General features: G+C 39.2%; 1 protein-coding gene and 1 non-coding gene across 2 annotated transcripts; one reads left to right on the top strand and one right to left on the bottom strand.

Annotated features, from left to right (window-relative positions):
- The first annotated feature begins 3,057 nt into the window (after positions 1–3,057).
- On the top strand, positions 3,058–12,760 carry sall1b (spalt-like transcription factor 1b). Its single transcript, XM_053319463.1, has 4 exons — positions 3,058–3,127; positions 3,901–7,106; positions 8,906–9,080; positions 12,636–12,760. The coding sequence occupies exons 1-4, from the start codon at positions 3,058–3,060 to the stop codon at positions 12,758–12,760; spliced, it is 3,576 nt and encodes a 1,191-aa protein (XP_053175438.1).
- trnae-uuc (transfer RNA glutamic acid (anticodon UUC)) lies at positions 8,657–8,728 on the bottom strand. The gene has a single exon. It is a non-coding gene; the product is annotated as a tRNA-Glu (tRNA).
- Positions 12,761–16,344: the final 3,584 nt, after the last annotated feature.

Genomic DNA, 16,344 nt, shown 5'->3' with positions numbered 1-16,344 from the left:
TTATTTATTTATTTATTTTTAATTGTTTTTTTTCTTTTTTTCTAAAGACCAGCTAAATGTATTAGTTTAGTTTATTGTAAGATGTTGGTGGATGAGAAGGTTTTTTGTGAGGGCAGGTGCACAGTTTTAAAAATAAATCTCACAAACTGATGTGATGTGTTTATTGTTTTCTGTAAATATGACTTATGATGTTTTATCAAGTGTTTGGTTTCGACCTGTTCTTGTTTAAGGAAAGAAAATCACAATAATTGAAATATAAAATCACAATATTTGTTTAATCAGAATCGCAATTTAAATCAAATCGGGACCCAAAAATCGTTAGAGAATCAAATCGGGACAAAAGCATATCGGCCCAGCCCTAATGTTGGAGCGCCTCTGGTTCAAATCCAGCCAAGGACCCATGCTGCAGGTATTTCCCCTTTCTCTCTCCCCTGTTTCCTGTCTGCATCTGTGTCAGTTACTATCTGAATAAAGGCACAAAAAACCCCCCCCAAAAAATGTGTTGCATGTTTTAGTATGAAAAATTGTCTGTGACTGAAAGTGAACTTAAAACAGTCAAAAATTCAAGTTGAAGTAAAAGTGATGGTGAGTGAAAAGAGTTCACCCGTCAACACTTTTGTAATGAAATGTTAGAAGGAAGTGGACACACTGCTTCATCCTCCTACCTATTTTCAGTGCCATTGTCCCTCTGTACTTATTACCTTTTAGGAAAGAGGTGCTAAAAACTCCTGTACAGTTCCTATAATCTCTACAAATGAGTCTGCTCAGGCCATCTGTGACTTTCTTTCTTTCTTTCTTTTTCTTTTTTTTTCATGTGAAACTTTTGGTGCAGAAACTTTAATCCTGCAGATCATTCACTCATCCTGACTGAAACCTCAGATGTTATATCACACTTTGCAGGAAGACAGAAAGCTTAGAGTTGAGTTGACTGAATGAACAGACGACCCTCAGTGCTGACATGACTCATTGTTGTGGTTTCGGCCCCTGCAGAGTGTTGCTAAGGGCCCCGAGGGGGTCTGAGCTGCTGAGAAGTCTCAAATCTAATGACAGTGTTTCCTTTTTTCTAAGAGACTGCGTGAGAACACCTGGATGACTTCACACACTCACCTGAGACCGAGTTCCCGTCACACAGAGATGTATTTGTGTATTTAGGGGAATGAATCAGAGAGACGAGATCTGTCAGACTGTGATCGGGATCGTTGGTTCACACGACGGACGAGGAGGTGAGTGAAATGCTCAGATATAAGGTAAAAACTCTCAGGTTTGATGTTATGATATTAACTTTAACACATTCCTTAGTGGTGTTCAATAGAGATACTAAACAGAAAAGATGCTTCGGAGTATAATCTTCACTTCTGTAGCAGATAATCTAGTCTAAACTCAAATATAGTAGCACTTTATCTCACAACTGGGTTATAACAAGGTAATAGTGTGGTCATATTTATATATTACTCTATTTAGATATGCATTTATGTTATATTGTAATTGTAATTGGTTGTATTTATTTTAACATGGACCCCAGGAAGAGTAGCTGTTGCCTGGGTAACAGCTAATGGGGATCCAAATTAACTAAACTATATTAAAGTGGTAATAATAAAGTAATATCATGGTAATTATCAGAGTATTAACCTATCTACATATCTAACCTACCTAGGTAATGTTATAGCAGGGTAATGATGGAATAAAGATAAAACCGTATCTAAAGATAACAATGTGATGTGGTGACATAAATGGGAGTAATAACCTGATAATAATGAGGTAATATAAGTTCATGTTTTCAAAATATTATCGGCTGCTATCAGTGTAATACCATCAAAATCACCGAAATTCTGCAAAACTCGAAATTACCAGATTATAATGCTGAAATTCCTCTTATCTTATTACCTTTGTATTTAACCCTTTCATGCATAGTGGTCACTACAGTAGGCAGCTATTCAAAAGCTGTTTTCTCATATATTCATGATGATGGATTTTGATGGCGTAGTTGCACCACAGTGGACACTAGTGCGTCATCCCGTACACTACCACTTCATCTGTAGGAACTTTTTCGGTCTGTTATTTTATGTTTATTATAATGTAATAAAATTTAATGAAAAGAAATTCAGAAGTTTAAATATTTTTTTCATGCCTAAAGAGAAATAAAAAGGTTATCAGGACTAAGGTTATCATAATTCATGCATGAATGGGTTAAAGGTAATACAAAGGTAATAAGGTAGTTAGTTAGTAGTTATACACTTGTAGTCATTTCTGTGTTAATTGGTGTAATTGGTTTTCAGTTTTTGGACTTTTCCTCTAATCTTTGATTTTTGTTGAAATATTGGATCATTTGAACATTTATTGAAATGAAAGCATGTGAGAAGTTTAGAGGGAAAAATCACTATTTGGTGGAGCTGTTAACAACTCATAGACATCTGAAATGTGAGCTGACTACACACTGCTTTTTGGTTCATATATATATATAGCGTGTTATATTATCCATTGTGTCAAATCTTCATCTGAACGTTAACTGTCAAATAAATGTAGTGGATTAGAAAGTACAATGTTTCCCTCTGTGATGCAGTGAAGTGGAAGTATAAAGTAGCATCACATGGAAATACAACAGTACCTCATAATTGTATTCAGATGTCAGTTCATTATCGGTTCATGAACAATAAGAACAATATAGAAAATCAGCAGCCTTTTCCTTTACAGCTAAACAAAAGAGGAAACTGAATGTGAACTGAATTGTTTCTAATATTTCCACAGTGAGAAACATAACATTTAATACAGAGGTGAATAAATAAATAAATATGTTTGCATGTGTGTGTGTGTGTGTGTGTGTGTGTGTGTGTGTGTGTGTGTGTGTGTGTGTGTGTGTGTGTGTGAAAGGCGTGGTCAGCAGGTAAATGCGCATTTGTCAATTTATGACAAGTACTGTATTATCTATTGAATCTCACCCCTCCTCTCTATCACCCCTCCTCTCCCCTCCTCTCTCTGTCAACCCCCCCCCCCCCCCCCCCTCTCTCTCTCTCTCTCTCTCTCTGTCTCTTTTCATTCAGTTGAGTCAGAGTTGGGAACATGTCACGGAGGAAACAACCCAAACCGCAGCACGTCCAGGCTGATGGTTTATCTCTCACTGAACACATCGGTAAGTCACTTTTATATACTTAATATTACTCTTACTGTCTTTAAAGGAAATAGATGTGAAGTTTACAGTCATATGACTCTTAGAGAAGTTATATTGTTATTAATTAGAAGTTGAAAAACGCTATAGTGGATGTGATATAAACCCTTTAACTTTCTAATATGTCTTTATTTATGAATAGTAGGTCTGATATGGGATAATCAGGTCAATAATACTGTAAATAAAGGACCTGTAGTGTGATAGTTTAGCATACAGTATTCCAGTATCCTACTATATAGTGAAAAATGTTTCTTGTATCCTTGATTCATTAAATATTATTTAAGCTCATTTTTATTACCAGGGTTCAATTTGTTGAATTAAAGCTTGATTAAAACCTGCCACATATTTAAATCCCTGTATGTATATAGGCTAAGTATTAATATGTTCGTTAAGTCTTAATTAAAATATTTTGGTCACTTGCAGAGTTCAGTCAGGTGGAAAATTGGTAGTGATGTTTTTTGGCTAATCTTAAATTGGAAACCTCATATTTGCTACATATTTAGTCATTTACTTTAAACTTTAATAAGACAGAAGTTTGAGCTTCTTTTCAAAAAATTATGTGTTCATGAGTAACTTGCTTCCCTTTTAATTGTATTTCATTTGAAGGCGCAAAACTAAAACTGAACTTAACTGTTTTTGATGATACCGAGACATTTACGAATGCTTTTAAAATACTCTAGAGACATGCATTGGCATCATGGCAGTAATCATTTTCCTCTATTTTGAATCTCTTTCAGATGATGCCTCTCTCAGCTCCGCTCCTCCTGCAGTGGATCCCGCTGCTCATGTCTGCAGCCGATGTTGTGCTGAGTTTAGCGCGCTATCAGACCTGGAACAACATCAAGAGGATTGCTCTACAAATCCTCCTGTTCTCATTGTGAATGAGAACGAGGATCTGCTGTATGGCAGCAACGCTCACCCTGCAGCTTCATTACCAGCCAGTACAGCGGGGGAGCTGGGTGGTGACACAGTCCATAAGTCTGAGGTGGAATACTGCAACACGCCATCACAGGACAGATCCAACGAAAGTGCAGAAGACATGGATTGTTTAAGCAGCAGAAGTAGCCACAGCAGTGTTCAAAGCACCAGCAGTAATCAGGAAAGTACCTCACTTTTCCCAGCAGCATCTTTACCTCAACATGGCTGCCCAGCTGACCAGGGCGGTTACTCATGGATGAAGAGCAACGTCATAATTGAAAACCTGGAGAACACTAAAGTGGCTGTGGCTCAGTTTTCACAGTCGACTTACTCAGACAGCTTCCACAGTACGTCTGCCATCTCGTCTCTGCTGCAGCAGCTACTCGCCCTGCAAATACAGCAAATCCACCAGCTGCAGCTAATCGATCAGATTCGTCACCAGGTTCTGCTGTTTGCCTCTCACAGAGCAGAGATACCGGAGACTCTAGTAATCTGCACCAAAGAGCTGTCATCTTCAAAATCCACCAATCAGCTCAAGGCTCTCAGTGCATATTTGTCTCAGCAGCTAGCTGCAGCAGCAGGGATAGCCAAATGTTTATCTACTCAGTCTGCAAACATGAATGACTTCAAGCAATTAACAGCCACTGAGCAGCTGCAGCAAAGTCAACCAGACAGTAGAGATGCATCAAAAAGCTCCTCGCAAACTGTCACTGAGCTCACAACCTCAGCTGTTCACAAGCATGTTCCCAAAAAACAGCACATGCACTGTGGTTCTTCTGACCCCAAACTGAACTTCTTGTCCCAAACAGAGATGTCCTCTTTGATGTTTAGCAATAATCAATTCATCAGCAAAAAATCAGAGAGCTCATACTTACCTCAATCTACATCTAGCAATGAGCAAACGGCATCAAAGTCGATACCAAACATCAGTGCAATTGTGGAGGATCTGGATGCCTTGGCAGCCTTGGCTCATCAGAGGAGATTCAAGAATCTGAAGTTTTCTGAATCCAAACTCTGTTTGAAAGACTCTTTCTTCAAACACATGTGCAGGTTTTGTTCCAAAGTACTCGGGAGTGACAGTGCCTTGCAAATTCATCTACGTTCACACACTGGAGAAAGGCCATACAAATGCAACATCTGTGGAAACAGGTTCTCCACCCGCGGGAATTTGAAGGTTCATTTCCAGAAGCACAAAGAGAGATACCCAGACATCCAAATGAACCCTTGTCCCATTCCACAGCACTCAAATAGTATCAGAACCAATGCTGGGATTACTCACAGTATGTCAACATCACCAGAGAAAGAAAGCTGGCTGGATAGGTTGCCATCTCCAGCTACAGCTACCTCTGGTTCCCTGAAACAGTCAAAAGAGTCAAACATATCATCTCTTAAGGCTCTTAAGCAAGAAGAGCAGCCTATCTCAGCACCAGTTCCCTGCGCTCAAGGTGAGCTTTACTTTGATTCATCAGGAAGTTTTGACTCCAAATCAACAGCAAACCCTACAAAGACCCGTGACTCACTTGAGAGCAGCCAACAAAGAACAATGAACAAAAGTGAAGATGTAAACCCATCTTTTAACTTCATCTCAAAAATGATGACCACAAAGTCGGAGGGATCAGCCAATTTCATACCCAAACTATTCACCCAGCCAGACTCTACCTCATTTTCAGGATTTCATTCATTCAAACACTCTGAGAACCCTGAAATCCAGCTGCTATCAGAGAACTCTAACAAAAGTGTGTCGGACCCAAATGAGTGTGTCATCTGCCATCGCATACTCAGCTGTCAGAGTGCCCTGAGGATGCATTACAGGACACATACAGGGGAGCGTCCGTACCAGTGTCACCTGTGTTGTCGAGCCTTCACCACCAAAGGAAACCTGAAGACACACCAAGCTGTTCACCGTGCTACAGTCCCACTGAGGGTCCAGCACTCGTGTCCAATCTGCCAAAGGAAGTTCACCAACGCTGTGGTCTTACAACAACATGTACACATGCACATGGAAGGTCACATACCCAGCACAGACCTTACAGATCAGAAATGCACAGCGGATTGTAACGAAGGATTCAGAGACAGAACAAAACTGAATCACATAAAGAACATTTCAGATGACAACAATGAGGGCTTTTGTGACAACAGATTGTCTAGATTCAAATCTTTGTCTATCCGTTTGGTCCCATCATCATTTGATAAAAGCCCCTTTGATGCTCACAAGAAGACGAGTTACCAGCTTCAATGGATCAAGGCCGAGAAACCAGAAGAATGTTGTCAAACAAACAACCAACAGGCTGCTGAAAGTGATCAATGCAACGGCACATTCCCAACGTCTGACAGTTCCTCTTCCACTCAGTCTACGTCCCCTAACAGTCAAGCTTCAATGTATTTTAAACCTGACGAACCTTTCCAGACGTGGCTCAACTCAGCCACTTTAACACTTTGTGCATCTACTACAGCGCCCACTGACCTAAAACTATTTAACCACGCAGACGATTCTCCAAGCTCGATTAACCTGCGTGAGAAGGGGATCTGTAAGAACACTTACTGTGATATATGTGGGAAGAATTTTGCCTGTCAAAGTGCCTTGGATATCCACTACAGAAGCCATACCAAGGAGAGACCTTTCATCTGCACAACATGCAACAGGGGCTTTTCCACAAAGGGGAATCTCAAGCAACACATGCTGACACATCAAATGAGAGACTTCCCACCACGTCTCTTTGAACCCTCCACTCCTAACCCAACACCCAACCATAATGGCTCCATGTTATCCACTGGTTCACCAGCTGTGAAGACAGAGGTGAAAGCATTCCTGAACCCCTCTGTTATAAATAGCCGGGGTCATTGTGGTGATGTATGTGCTGTTGCACCACCTCGTCGGACACCCAAACAGCATCACTGCAACACTTGTGGAAAGAGCTTCTCCTCCTCCAGCGCTCTGCAGATCCATGAGAGGACTCACACTGGGGAGAGACCATTTGCCTGCACCGTCTGTGGACGAGCTTTTACTACTAAAGGAAACTTAAAGGTTTGTTTCACCTGTGCAGTTTGACTTTCATGAACATCACAAAGTATCCCCCTACATTTAGAGGTATCATCAGTAAAATATAACTCTTTGATAACATGCAAGAAACATCAGCACATGTTCTTTAATTTAGTTTATTCTCTCAAGTTATACATTGGGTTTTCATTTACACATTTCAACCTAAACTTTTAGCTGTAATACTCCAGATGTAGCAATAGTTATGTCACTCATTTATTATAATTAATATCAGACTTATTTGTCAGGCTAGGGCTGGACTAAGTGTAATTCCCAGTATGAGAATCAATATTTAGAAGGACACCATAATTAAATAAAACAAGTGTATTTATATATGTACAGTAGGTGGGGTAAACTCTTGGTCCTGTCAGCTTCTTCAGACTTGTACATTCACAATATTTAAGCTTACAGGTTTGGGTTAGGGAGAAAACTCCAGAAGTTGCATACTATTACATTGTGTATATCAACATGACTTAACTTATTTCGTTCACTGAGCACAAACAAAGCCTGCCTCACATTTAGAGCTTATGATGTCTCATGTCTGTATGAAATAATGAATAAGGCACAAAAAGAGTTAATGTTAGCTAAATCATTAGTTGCTGATCTGTCCTGAAACATAATGCCATTTCAGGATTGAAGATTTCGAAACTGAGGCATCTTCGACCTTTCAAATGTTGCACCAACCTTCATGTGGGTTTCATGAAAACAAACCATGTGCACTTCAAATGGGTAGTTCATGATCCCTTGGAAATTAGGATGTCCCTTGAAAGTATACAGGGCCAGACCAGCTTTGCCTGGTGTGAAAACTGAAAAACTTTGAAGCAAAAGCTGAACAACAAAATTTGTCAACCCTTCTGATGATAAATCATAGTCAGTTTGTGCAAAGGTAATAACTTACTGATTGCACCTTTGAATGAAATGTGGTGTTCCTTCTCTTTAAGTATGGGCCGTGTGACTGTCAGGGTTGGGGTTAAACTTTGGATTTTCTTTAAAACTCTAGTAGGTCCCAGTTTGATTTTCTTTGTTTTCACCCTGGCGGCCAAAGTTCAACTCCAAATTTGAGTCATTAATTTCTTGTTCTCTGATCAAAAATGAAGAGCTAAGAAGATACTACTTTAACTAAGTCATGCTTGCAGGGCAGGTATCATATTAAAGTAACATGAAACCTTCAGAAATTTTACGACAATAGTCTGACTCAGTGAGAGCCCCAGGACTGGGGAGAGCAGCAGTCGAGCCAACTGTCAGCAATCAATCAACACCCACACGGCAAACAGCAAAGCTACTATAAGTATAGTATATACTATAAGTATAACTCTTTAAATCTTATTAACATAGTAAAAAATTCCAAAATGACCATCAGGGCATGAATTTAGCAATTGAGACCATAATGACTTAAGCTTCATACCTAGTTGTTGCTTATTCAGAACAGTCTATTTCCTGTTACAGTGTTTAATTTGAGGACTGTTGGGTTACGCCCACAGTAAATATTGACATGGTTGTGGTTGTCCATCTCTATTTATCTATGCTTTCAAAATCTGTTCCCATACCGGGAGTCGAACCCGGGCCGCCTGGGTGAAAACCAGGAATCCTAACCGCTAGACCATATGGGAGTTGCTGTTATTTGTGTTACAACTTTAGCAGCAAGATAAAATGGATTAATCACAATAATTATAATTGAAATTAACACATTTTTAAAGGACTTTTAGCTGTTTTAAAGTCAGGAGGGATAGAGGCATTTAGAGATTTCAGCATGAACAATATTAGTAACCACTGACTTCCCTTTACAGGTTCATATGGGAACTCACATGTGGAACAGCACCCCGAGCAGGAGGGGCCGAAGACTGTCTGTAGACAGGTCATCGGTGGGGTTAGGGAGTCGTCCTGTTAAACTTCCCGAGCCACCGCAGAAGACTTCAGAGACTGTTTACAACTGGAACCAAAGTCCACAGCTTTACTCCACGAGTCTGAAGACTAATGTTTGTGTGAGTCAGAGTGGAGGCTCAGTACATAAAGGACTGAAGGAAAAGACACCTGCAGAAAGCTCAGGTGTTCATCATACAGACCGGAGAGACCCTCTTGTTGTTAATGCAGTGAATGATAGTAATTAAAAGGATGCTGATTCACTGGTTTGATGCAAGAAAGGAACAACAGGATGGCTAAATTATTATTAAGATCATAAATAGTGTGCAGCCCTGATGTTAAAGATGTAGTTAAATGTTAATATATTCAATACAAAGCACGTTTTGTTTGTAACTTTACAGTTTTATACGGTTTGACTTTGTGTGAATTTACAGCTGATATACAGGAAATGTGTAACACCCCAATAAAAAGTGTTATGTTATGTGCAACAGACTTTAAAACATGCTGATTGTCAGTCTGCAGGTTATCTTTGTGTCAAATTATTGCAAGAAGTGAATATATTTATGCCTCCTGCACTGTAGGGCTCATATTTGTGTAATGCTTTGAGTTCATCTGGTTCTGTTAATTCTCTGATTTCATTTCATTAATTATAAATATTGATTTGTTGACAACTAGCCTACATAAGGCCTCTGCTTGTCAATCAAAGGCTCATGTGAGTATGTGGCAAGCTTCAATTTCTGTCTTCAGATATCAGCACATGAAAACACAAGAAGTGAAGGAGTGTCAGAAGTCAGGGACCCCCAAAAAATGAAACACTACAACACAATGCAAAGACATCAGAGTGTCATCAGAGCAGCGCTGTAGTGTGACAGAAGTAAAGAGGGAATTCTTTAATGTGAAGTTAGATACTAAAAAAAAAGTCTTTCTAAAGCAAAGTGGCCTGTGATGGGAGTCGGTCATGTGACAGCCACATATAGACATATTAAAGGAGAGGATATTACAGCCTGCAGTAGGTGATGTTACACAGTCAGCTGCAGTACAACATGATGCTGGACAAAGAGATGCAGACAGAGAGACACTGAGATGTCTCTCTGCACCAAAATATGCCAATAAATACAATAAAAATGTAAAAAGTCCAAGATGATGACAAGCTGATGAAGAAAACACTCATTTTGCATTCATTTTGTTTAAGTCATTTATATTATTTTAGTTCGTTTTGGTTTAAATTCCAAATTCATTTAGATGAATCATGATTATAAGTCAAGCAAGTTGTTTTCCCCACAGACAGATCTTTACATTTTGTTCATACCAAAGAGAAACTACCACATGAGAAAGCTGCGAGCCTCTTAAGAATTAATCTGTTCATACTTGCTAGTTCTTGCATCATTTTTTCCCTTTATACTACTTTTATACCAGCAGTGATGTTATAAATCTGTGCAGTGCTATTTAAATGACCGTCCTGTCCACTGTCATGTCCATGCTGATGTTGAAGAGCTCTGTTTTTGTTCATATCTGACCTCTGAAAGCTCCTCTCGTCCATCACTGCAGACTGATGAGTGTTCAGCTTCCACACAGAGAACTAAAGCCTGAAACAAAACCTGCACAAAGCCTCTCAAAGATAGATATCTGTAACAGACAGACATGAATCACTGCGCGCATACACACAGAGGAATGCATCCCAGCACATCACACTGTATTTGTATTTTCAAATGGATGCTGATCATGTGCCAGAAAACCACAAAACATGTAACATACAGAGGGTTTTTTTTAATAAATTAGAGCAATCACACCTCACTGACATAAAAAATGAAGTTTCTATGATTTCAGCTACAGAGTTGACAGCAGAGCAGAAGCAGTAACTCTTGAGTAAAACAGGAAAAGAAACGGTTCATTTAATAATAAAAACACATTATTAATGTTAAATATTGCCCAAAACGTGTGTGGTCATGTGGGAAAACTCCATTACAAGTAAAAGTCCTACATTAAAGATCCTATTACAGTAAAAGTACTGCAGTATTGTGAGTGATGTAGTATGCAGTATTACAGTAAAAGTGCTGCAGTATTATAGTGATGTAGTATGCAGTATTACAGTAAAAGTAGTGATATATTATTATATATGACATCATTAGATTATTAATAGTGAAGCATCAGTGTTAGAGCAGCATGTTACTGTTGTAGCTGCTGGAGGTGGAGCTAGTTTATACTACTTTATATACAGTTAGCTAGTTTATACTACTTTATATACAGTTAGCTAGTTTATACTACTTTATATACAGTTAGCTAGTTTATACTACTTTATATACAGTTAGCTAGTTTATACTACTTTATATACAGTTAGCTAGTTTATACTACTTTATATACAGTTAGCTAGTTTACACTACTTTATATACAGTTAGCTAGTTTACACTACTTTATATACAGTTAGCTAGTTTATACTACTTTATATACAGTTAGCTAGTTTATACTACTTTATATACAGTTAGCTAGTTTACACTACTTTATATACGGTTAGCTAGTTTATACTACTTTATATACAGTTAGCTAGTTTACACTACTTTATATACGGTTAGCTAGTTTACACTACTTTATATACAGTTAGCTAGTTTAGTCCAGTGGTTCCCAACCTAGGGGTGGGGCCCCTCCAAAGGGTCAGCAGATAAATGTGAGGGCTGGTGAGATGATTGATGGGAGAGGAAAGAAGAAAAAACAAACAACTAACCCTTTTTCTCTAATCTTTGATTTTTGCTGAAATATTGGATCATTTGAACATTTATTGAAATGAAAGCATGTGAGAAGTTTAGAGGGAAAAATTACTATTTGGTGGAGCTGTTAACAACTCATAGACATCTGAAATGTGAGCCTGACTACACACTGCTTTTTGTAAGACGTCAGCCCTAACCCAATAAATATAGTGGAGTAGAAGAAAGTACTATATTTCCCTCTGAAATGTAGAAAGGAACATCACATGGAAATACTGAAGTAGGCCTAAGGTAAATAGCTAAATGTACAGTAAAGTTTAAATTAACACATCTGGAAAGATAAGATAAGATAAAAGAAGTTTGGGAATCAAAGCATTAAAAAAAACTGAACTGAATCTGAATCTTTACAGTGGGAGAAAAGAAAATCTTGGTCTCTCTGCTCTCTGTGTTATTTACACATGTGCAGCGTTACCTCCTGTGTGTATTTTCATGGTCCATGACAGAAACGGCACAAAGCTCGCAGCAGCTTACTTAAAAAACAAAACAGAAAAAAAAAAAACCCTCATCGCTGGCAAACAAAAGGTGCTTTTCTGATCATTGCATATTTCACATCAAAACTGCCAAAGTCAGCATGTTGTTTGCAAGATGGCATTTCCTTTGTAAGCATTTCAGCAGTGATCACGGCACCTTTGTTTGTCTGACAATGGAAATATTCAATAACAAGAAGACCTGCCAAATCTGCGACGAGGCTGAAATCTGCCTGCATGTCCCTCCCCATGCAGCTGAGGCCCGCTGCCCGTTAATAACACCGCGGCGAGTCCACAGCACTCATCATCTCCGATCATAAAGCAGAGGTTAGTTACATCAGAGAGAGAGAGAGAGAGAGAGAGAGAGAGAGAGAGAGAGAGAGAGAGAGATTCAGCTCTGTTCAGTCAGATGACTCCTTGTTTGCTGTCAGGTCTGATGTGTGAGCAGCAGCGGAGAACAAAACCCCCGAAACATGTGCAGCTTCGGTGGACCCCTGACCTTTTTAACAAGACTGTGCCCCTCAAGAAAAACAACACAATAGATCATAAAGACTGACGCCCAAAACATGACTAATAGTTACGGTTGAGCGACAGCAGCTGTAGTAATCATGAATTTGGAGCAGTGCTGCAGTTCAGATGATGTACACTATATAAAGTTGACAACCAACCCAACTCTGGAGGGGACGTAATCATTCTGCAACAGTTTCGATGGTCTCGTGACCGTTGAGTGACAGTTTTGACCGTAGCATCACCAAGGCAACGCACCAAAAGCATAACAAGCAAACAACTCAACAAAGAAAACAACAACGAGGAGGTCAACATTCATCTTCTTGTCCTTCTCCATCTTCTACTATTACTCTTCTTCTGCTAGGTTTTAAAAATGGCGCTCTTATTTTGGCGCTTTCTGTTGACGTCACATCCCACTTTGAGTATACCCAATCAGCACCAAGTCAACCTCAACCCAACCCAGGGATTTTTCGGGCCGCACAGAGTACATACCAGGTGGGGAGTTCCGGTCCTCTGAAATGAAGCCAACGCGGAAGTAACTTAGAACTGCATTCTATCAAAAGGCCACCAGGGGGCGACCGTTTTGTTGTCAAAAGGACTTCTGTCTCAATACAAGTCAATTCACCAACTTCTCACTTGATTTCTAACCTCAGTAAACGTTTTCAAAATGTGTTTATGGTCTCAATCGCTAGTTTAAAGCCTTCTTCAATGCAGTATGATGTTCATTTGGGACATTTTGGCCTCCCTGATTTTATATTTGATGATAAAGCAGGGTATGCATTAGGGCGTGGCTACGTCCTGATCGACAGGTTGATTGACCAATGTCCTCGAGATCCAGCCCTCGCAACCACAGCAACCTCCCCGCTCCGCCCATGGCCCCGCCTCATGCTCATATAAGTAGAATCCGTGTTTTTATTTTTCCCAGCATGCACCTGAAATTTTCAAGATGGTGCTGCCTAGATTCGAAACTATTGGCTTCCGAGCAGCAGTCCACAAACCAATGGGTGACGTCACGGATGTTACGTCCATTTCTTTTATACAGTCTATGGTACATACCCCAAGGCAGGGACTCATTTTGCCCCCGTAAAATTTCCGGGAGATTGTCCTTCAGGGGCGGTTCCTGCTATGGAGACACGCACCAAAGTTCCTGCAGTGGAAACAGCCCTTTAGTAGAGGGTCAATCTTTATTTATATAGGGCAAAATCACAACGAAAGTCATCTCAAGGCACTTTTCACATAGAGCAAGTCTAGACTGTACTTTTCATTTTAATTTAAGAGACCCAACATTCCCACATGGGCAAATACTTGGTGACAGCAACAAGGAAAAACTCTCCTTTAACAGGAAGAAACCTCAAACAGAACCGGACTCTAGATGGGCGGCGATCTGTGGCCATGAGGGTGAATGGATAAACAGTATAATCCAACTGTGGACTTTACTGCAGGAGACCTCTACTGGTTTCCCATTTCCAACCATGAGATGGGTCAGTTTCTCAAAAACTGTAACTACGATCGTCTCACTGAGATATTAATCTTTTAATAGTTAATAGTTAATAATAAGTTTTGAAAGCAAAGACAAATTTGATATTGTTTTAGATACAAGTAATATTCTGTCAAACAAATCTGTCCTCCACGTTTGGACTCTTGATTCTTCTCTTCTCCTCATTGATAGCTCTGTACTGTATCTGAGCTTCTTCATGTGAGCAGGTGATGTGCTGCACTGTGCTCTGACTTTATCTCTATTACTGTATCAGTTTACAGCTCGTCTTCACACTATCAGGGCCGTTCATCACCTGTGATAAATGTTACCCGGTTGCATCAATTTGCATAAACTCACAAATCACTGAATGAAGACGCTCTGAAAACAATTGTTGTTATAGTAGAGCCGCCACTAACAATTGTTTTCAATAGTGATTCATTTGTTTAATCAATTAATCAATGAAAAAAATGACATTCACTGTTAGATTTAAAAAACTGGAGCCAAATAACTTTTAGTATTTTTGCGTGAACTGTGACTGAAATTATTCATATTATCCAAATAGGTGCTGGTTCATCTTCTTTTGATCAAGTAATCAATTGTTGCAGCTCTACTTTACAACTTGGCAGTAATAGAATCCAAATTTGATTAAAATGGTTCCAGATATGTGTGGAAAGTAGGAGAGGTGCAATGACAAACACAAAGACTTTCAGATATCATCAAATATCATCAGAAACCTGTAATATAAACATGCAAATAAAACAGTCTTTCTCACTCGAGGCGATTAATCTCTCTTAAAGTTTCATTTGCATGTGTAGAGACGATCGATGCATCATTGTGCGTCATTTTGAAACTAAATATTAATCAATGTTTTGGGTGTGAACCGGCACAGAGTCGATTTAACACTCAGAGAAGCAGCACAGTAACCTCTGCTGTAAAATAAACCTGCCATCAACATTCATTAAAGCTTCATATTTTCTTTCCTTATCAGCAGTCCGAGAGCTTATCTGCTCTGCTCATCACATATGAGCATATTGCCCTTGACCAGCTGCGGTGTTCTTGAATGCAACCCAAAAATTATACAAGAAAATATAAAAGTTATGAGGCAGAGAAGAACAATGAACTCTAAGCAACCAGGAATCTTATTTTTTATACTTTTATTTCTTTGTTTTTCTTCTTCTGTTATATTTATAATTGTCAGACGCAGTGATGTGTTTTTCTTTTGAGAGGAAGTGGTGAGGTATTATTAAGTCACATTACAGTTTTGTAGACACAATCTGTCATCACAGGAATATTACGTCATCCCCAAACACCAGCTGTCTGTGCAAAACACCAAACAACCGTCTGCTCACGTCTGACTGATTCAAGAAACTCTCACCACAAACTTCAAACTGCTGCAACACTAAATTCATTTTTACAACTTTCAGTCCCAGCAGAACATCAGCGCCTCGTCTTCAGGCGTTGTTCACTCAAAAATGAGGTATAGTTTAATTTAAATGAGGCCCATTTACAAAAATATATATGTATAAATTTTGGTAATAAGTTAGAATGAAGTTGGTTAAAAAGGTCTAAGACAGATTTGGGTGATAATTTATACCTTTATGCTTTATAAACAGTTAAACCAGACCGGGTCAATTTTGACCTGGGAGGATAAAAGTTGTAGGAGGGTTAAGTGAAGTTTGCACATGAACTGATAGGATGATCTTGCTGTCAATCAACAGATCAGTAGCTCCTGTTTTTATCAGCAAAATTACATTTCACAGTTAGTTTGAACCCTTTCTAATAAGCAGTTATGGCAATCTGAGCATTTAAACTAAGCCAAGGGTTCAGGAATCACAGACAGTCCAATTTGATCTCATGTTGGATGGGACCAGTAAAACCATTGCATAATAATCTATAAATAATGTATAATATATATACATACTATACCTCTACTACAGTGACGTGCGGTGAGGTTCATGTCTGGTGAGGCACTGACTTCATCACAATCAGATTTACAAACATATGAACAGACAAGAAGGAAAAAAAACGGATGACTTGCCGACTTGCTCACTGTAGTTGTAGCCAAAGTCTCTGTTGTAGCTTACTGTCACTTATTCTGCAGCTAATGAGTCGTTGTAAGAATCACTGGGATCAGGAGCGCCCCCTGCCATGAGGCC

Source organism: Scomber japonicus, chromosome 5, assembly GCF_027409825.1.
Source record: "Scomber japonicus isolate fScoJap1 chromosome 5, fScoJap1.pri, whole genome shotgun sequence".
Classification (NCBI taxonomy): Eukaryota; Metazoa; Chordata; class Actinopteri; order Scombriformes; family Scombridae; genus Scomber; species Scomber japonicus.
This window is presented reverse-complemented; position numbering and strand designations above follow the sequence as displayed.

Bases quoted from the DNA above. Each gene is read 5' to 3' on its own strand.
- sall1b (XM_053319463.1), top strand. From the start codon at position 3,058: ATGTCACGGAGGAAACAACCCAAACCGCAGCACGTCCAGGCTGATGGT. The intron at 3,128-3,900 runs GTAAGTCACTTT...AATCTCTTTCAG, and splicing joins ATCTCTCACTGAACACATCG to ATGATGCCTCTCTCAGCTCC. The intron at 9,081-12,635 runs GTCTGAAGACTA...GTTTGCTGTCAG, and splicing joins TCCACAGCTTTACTCCACGA to GTCTGATGTGTGAGCAGCAG.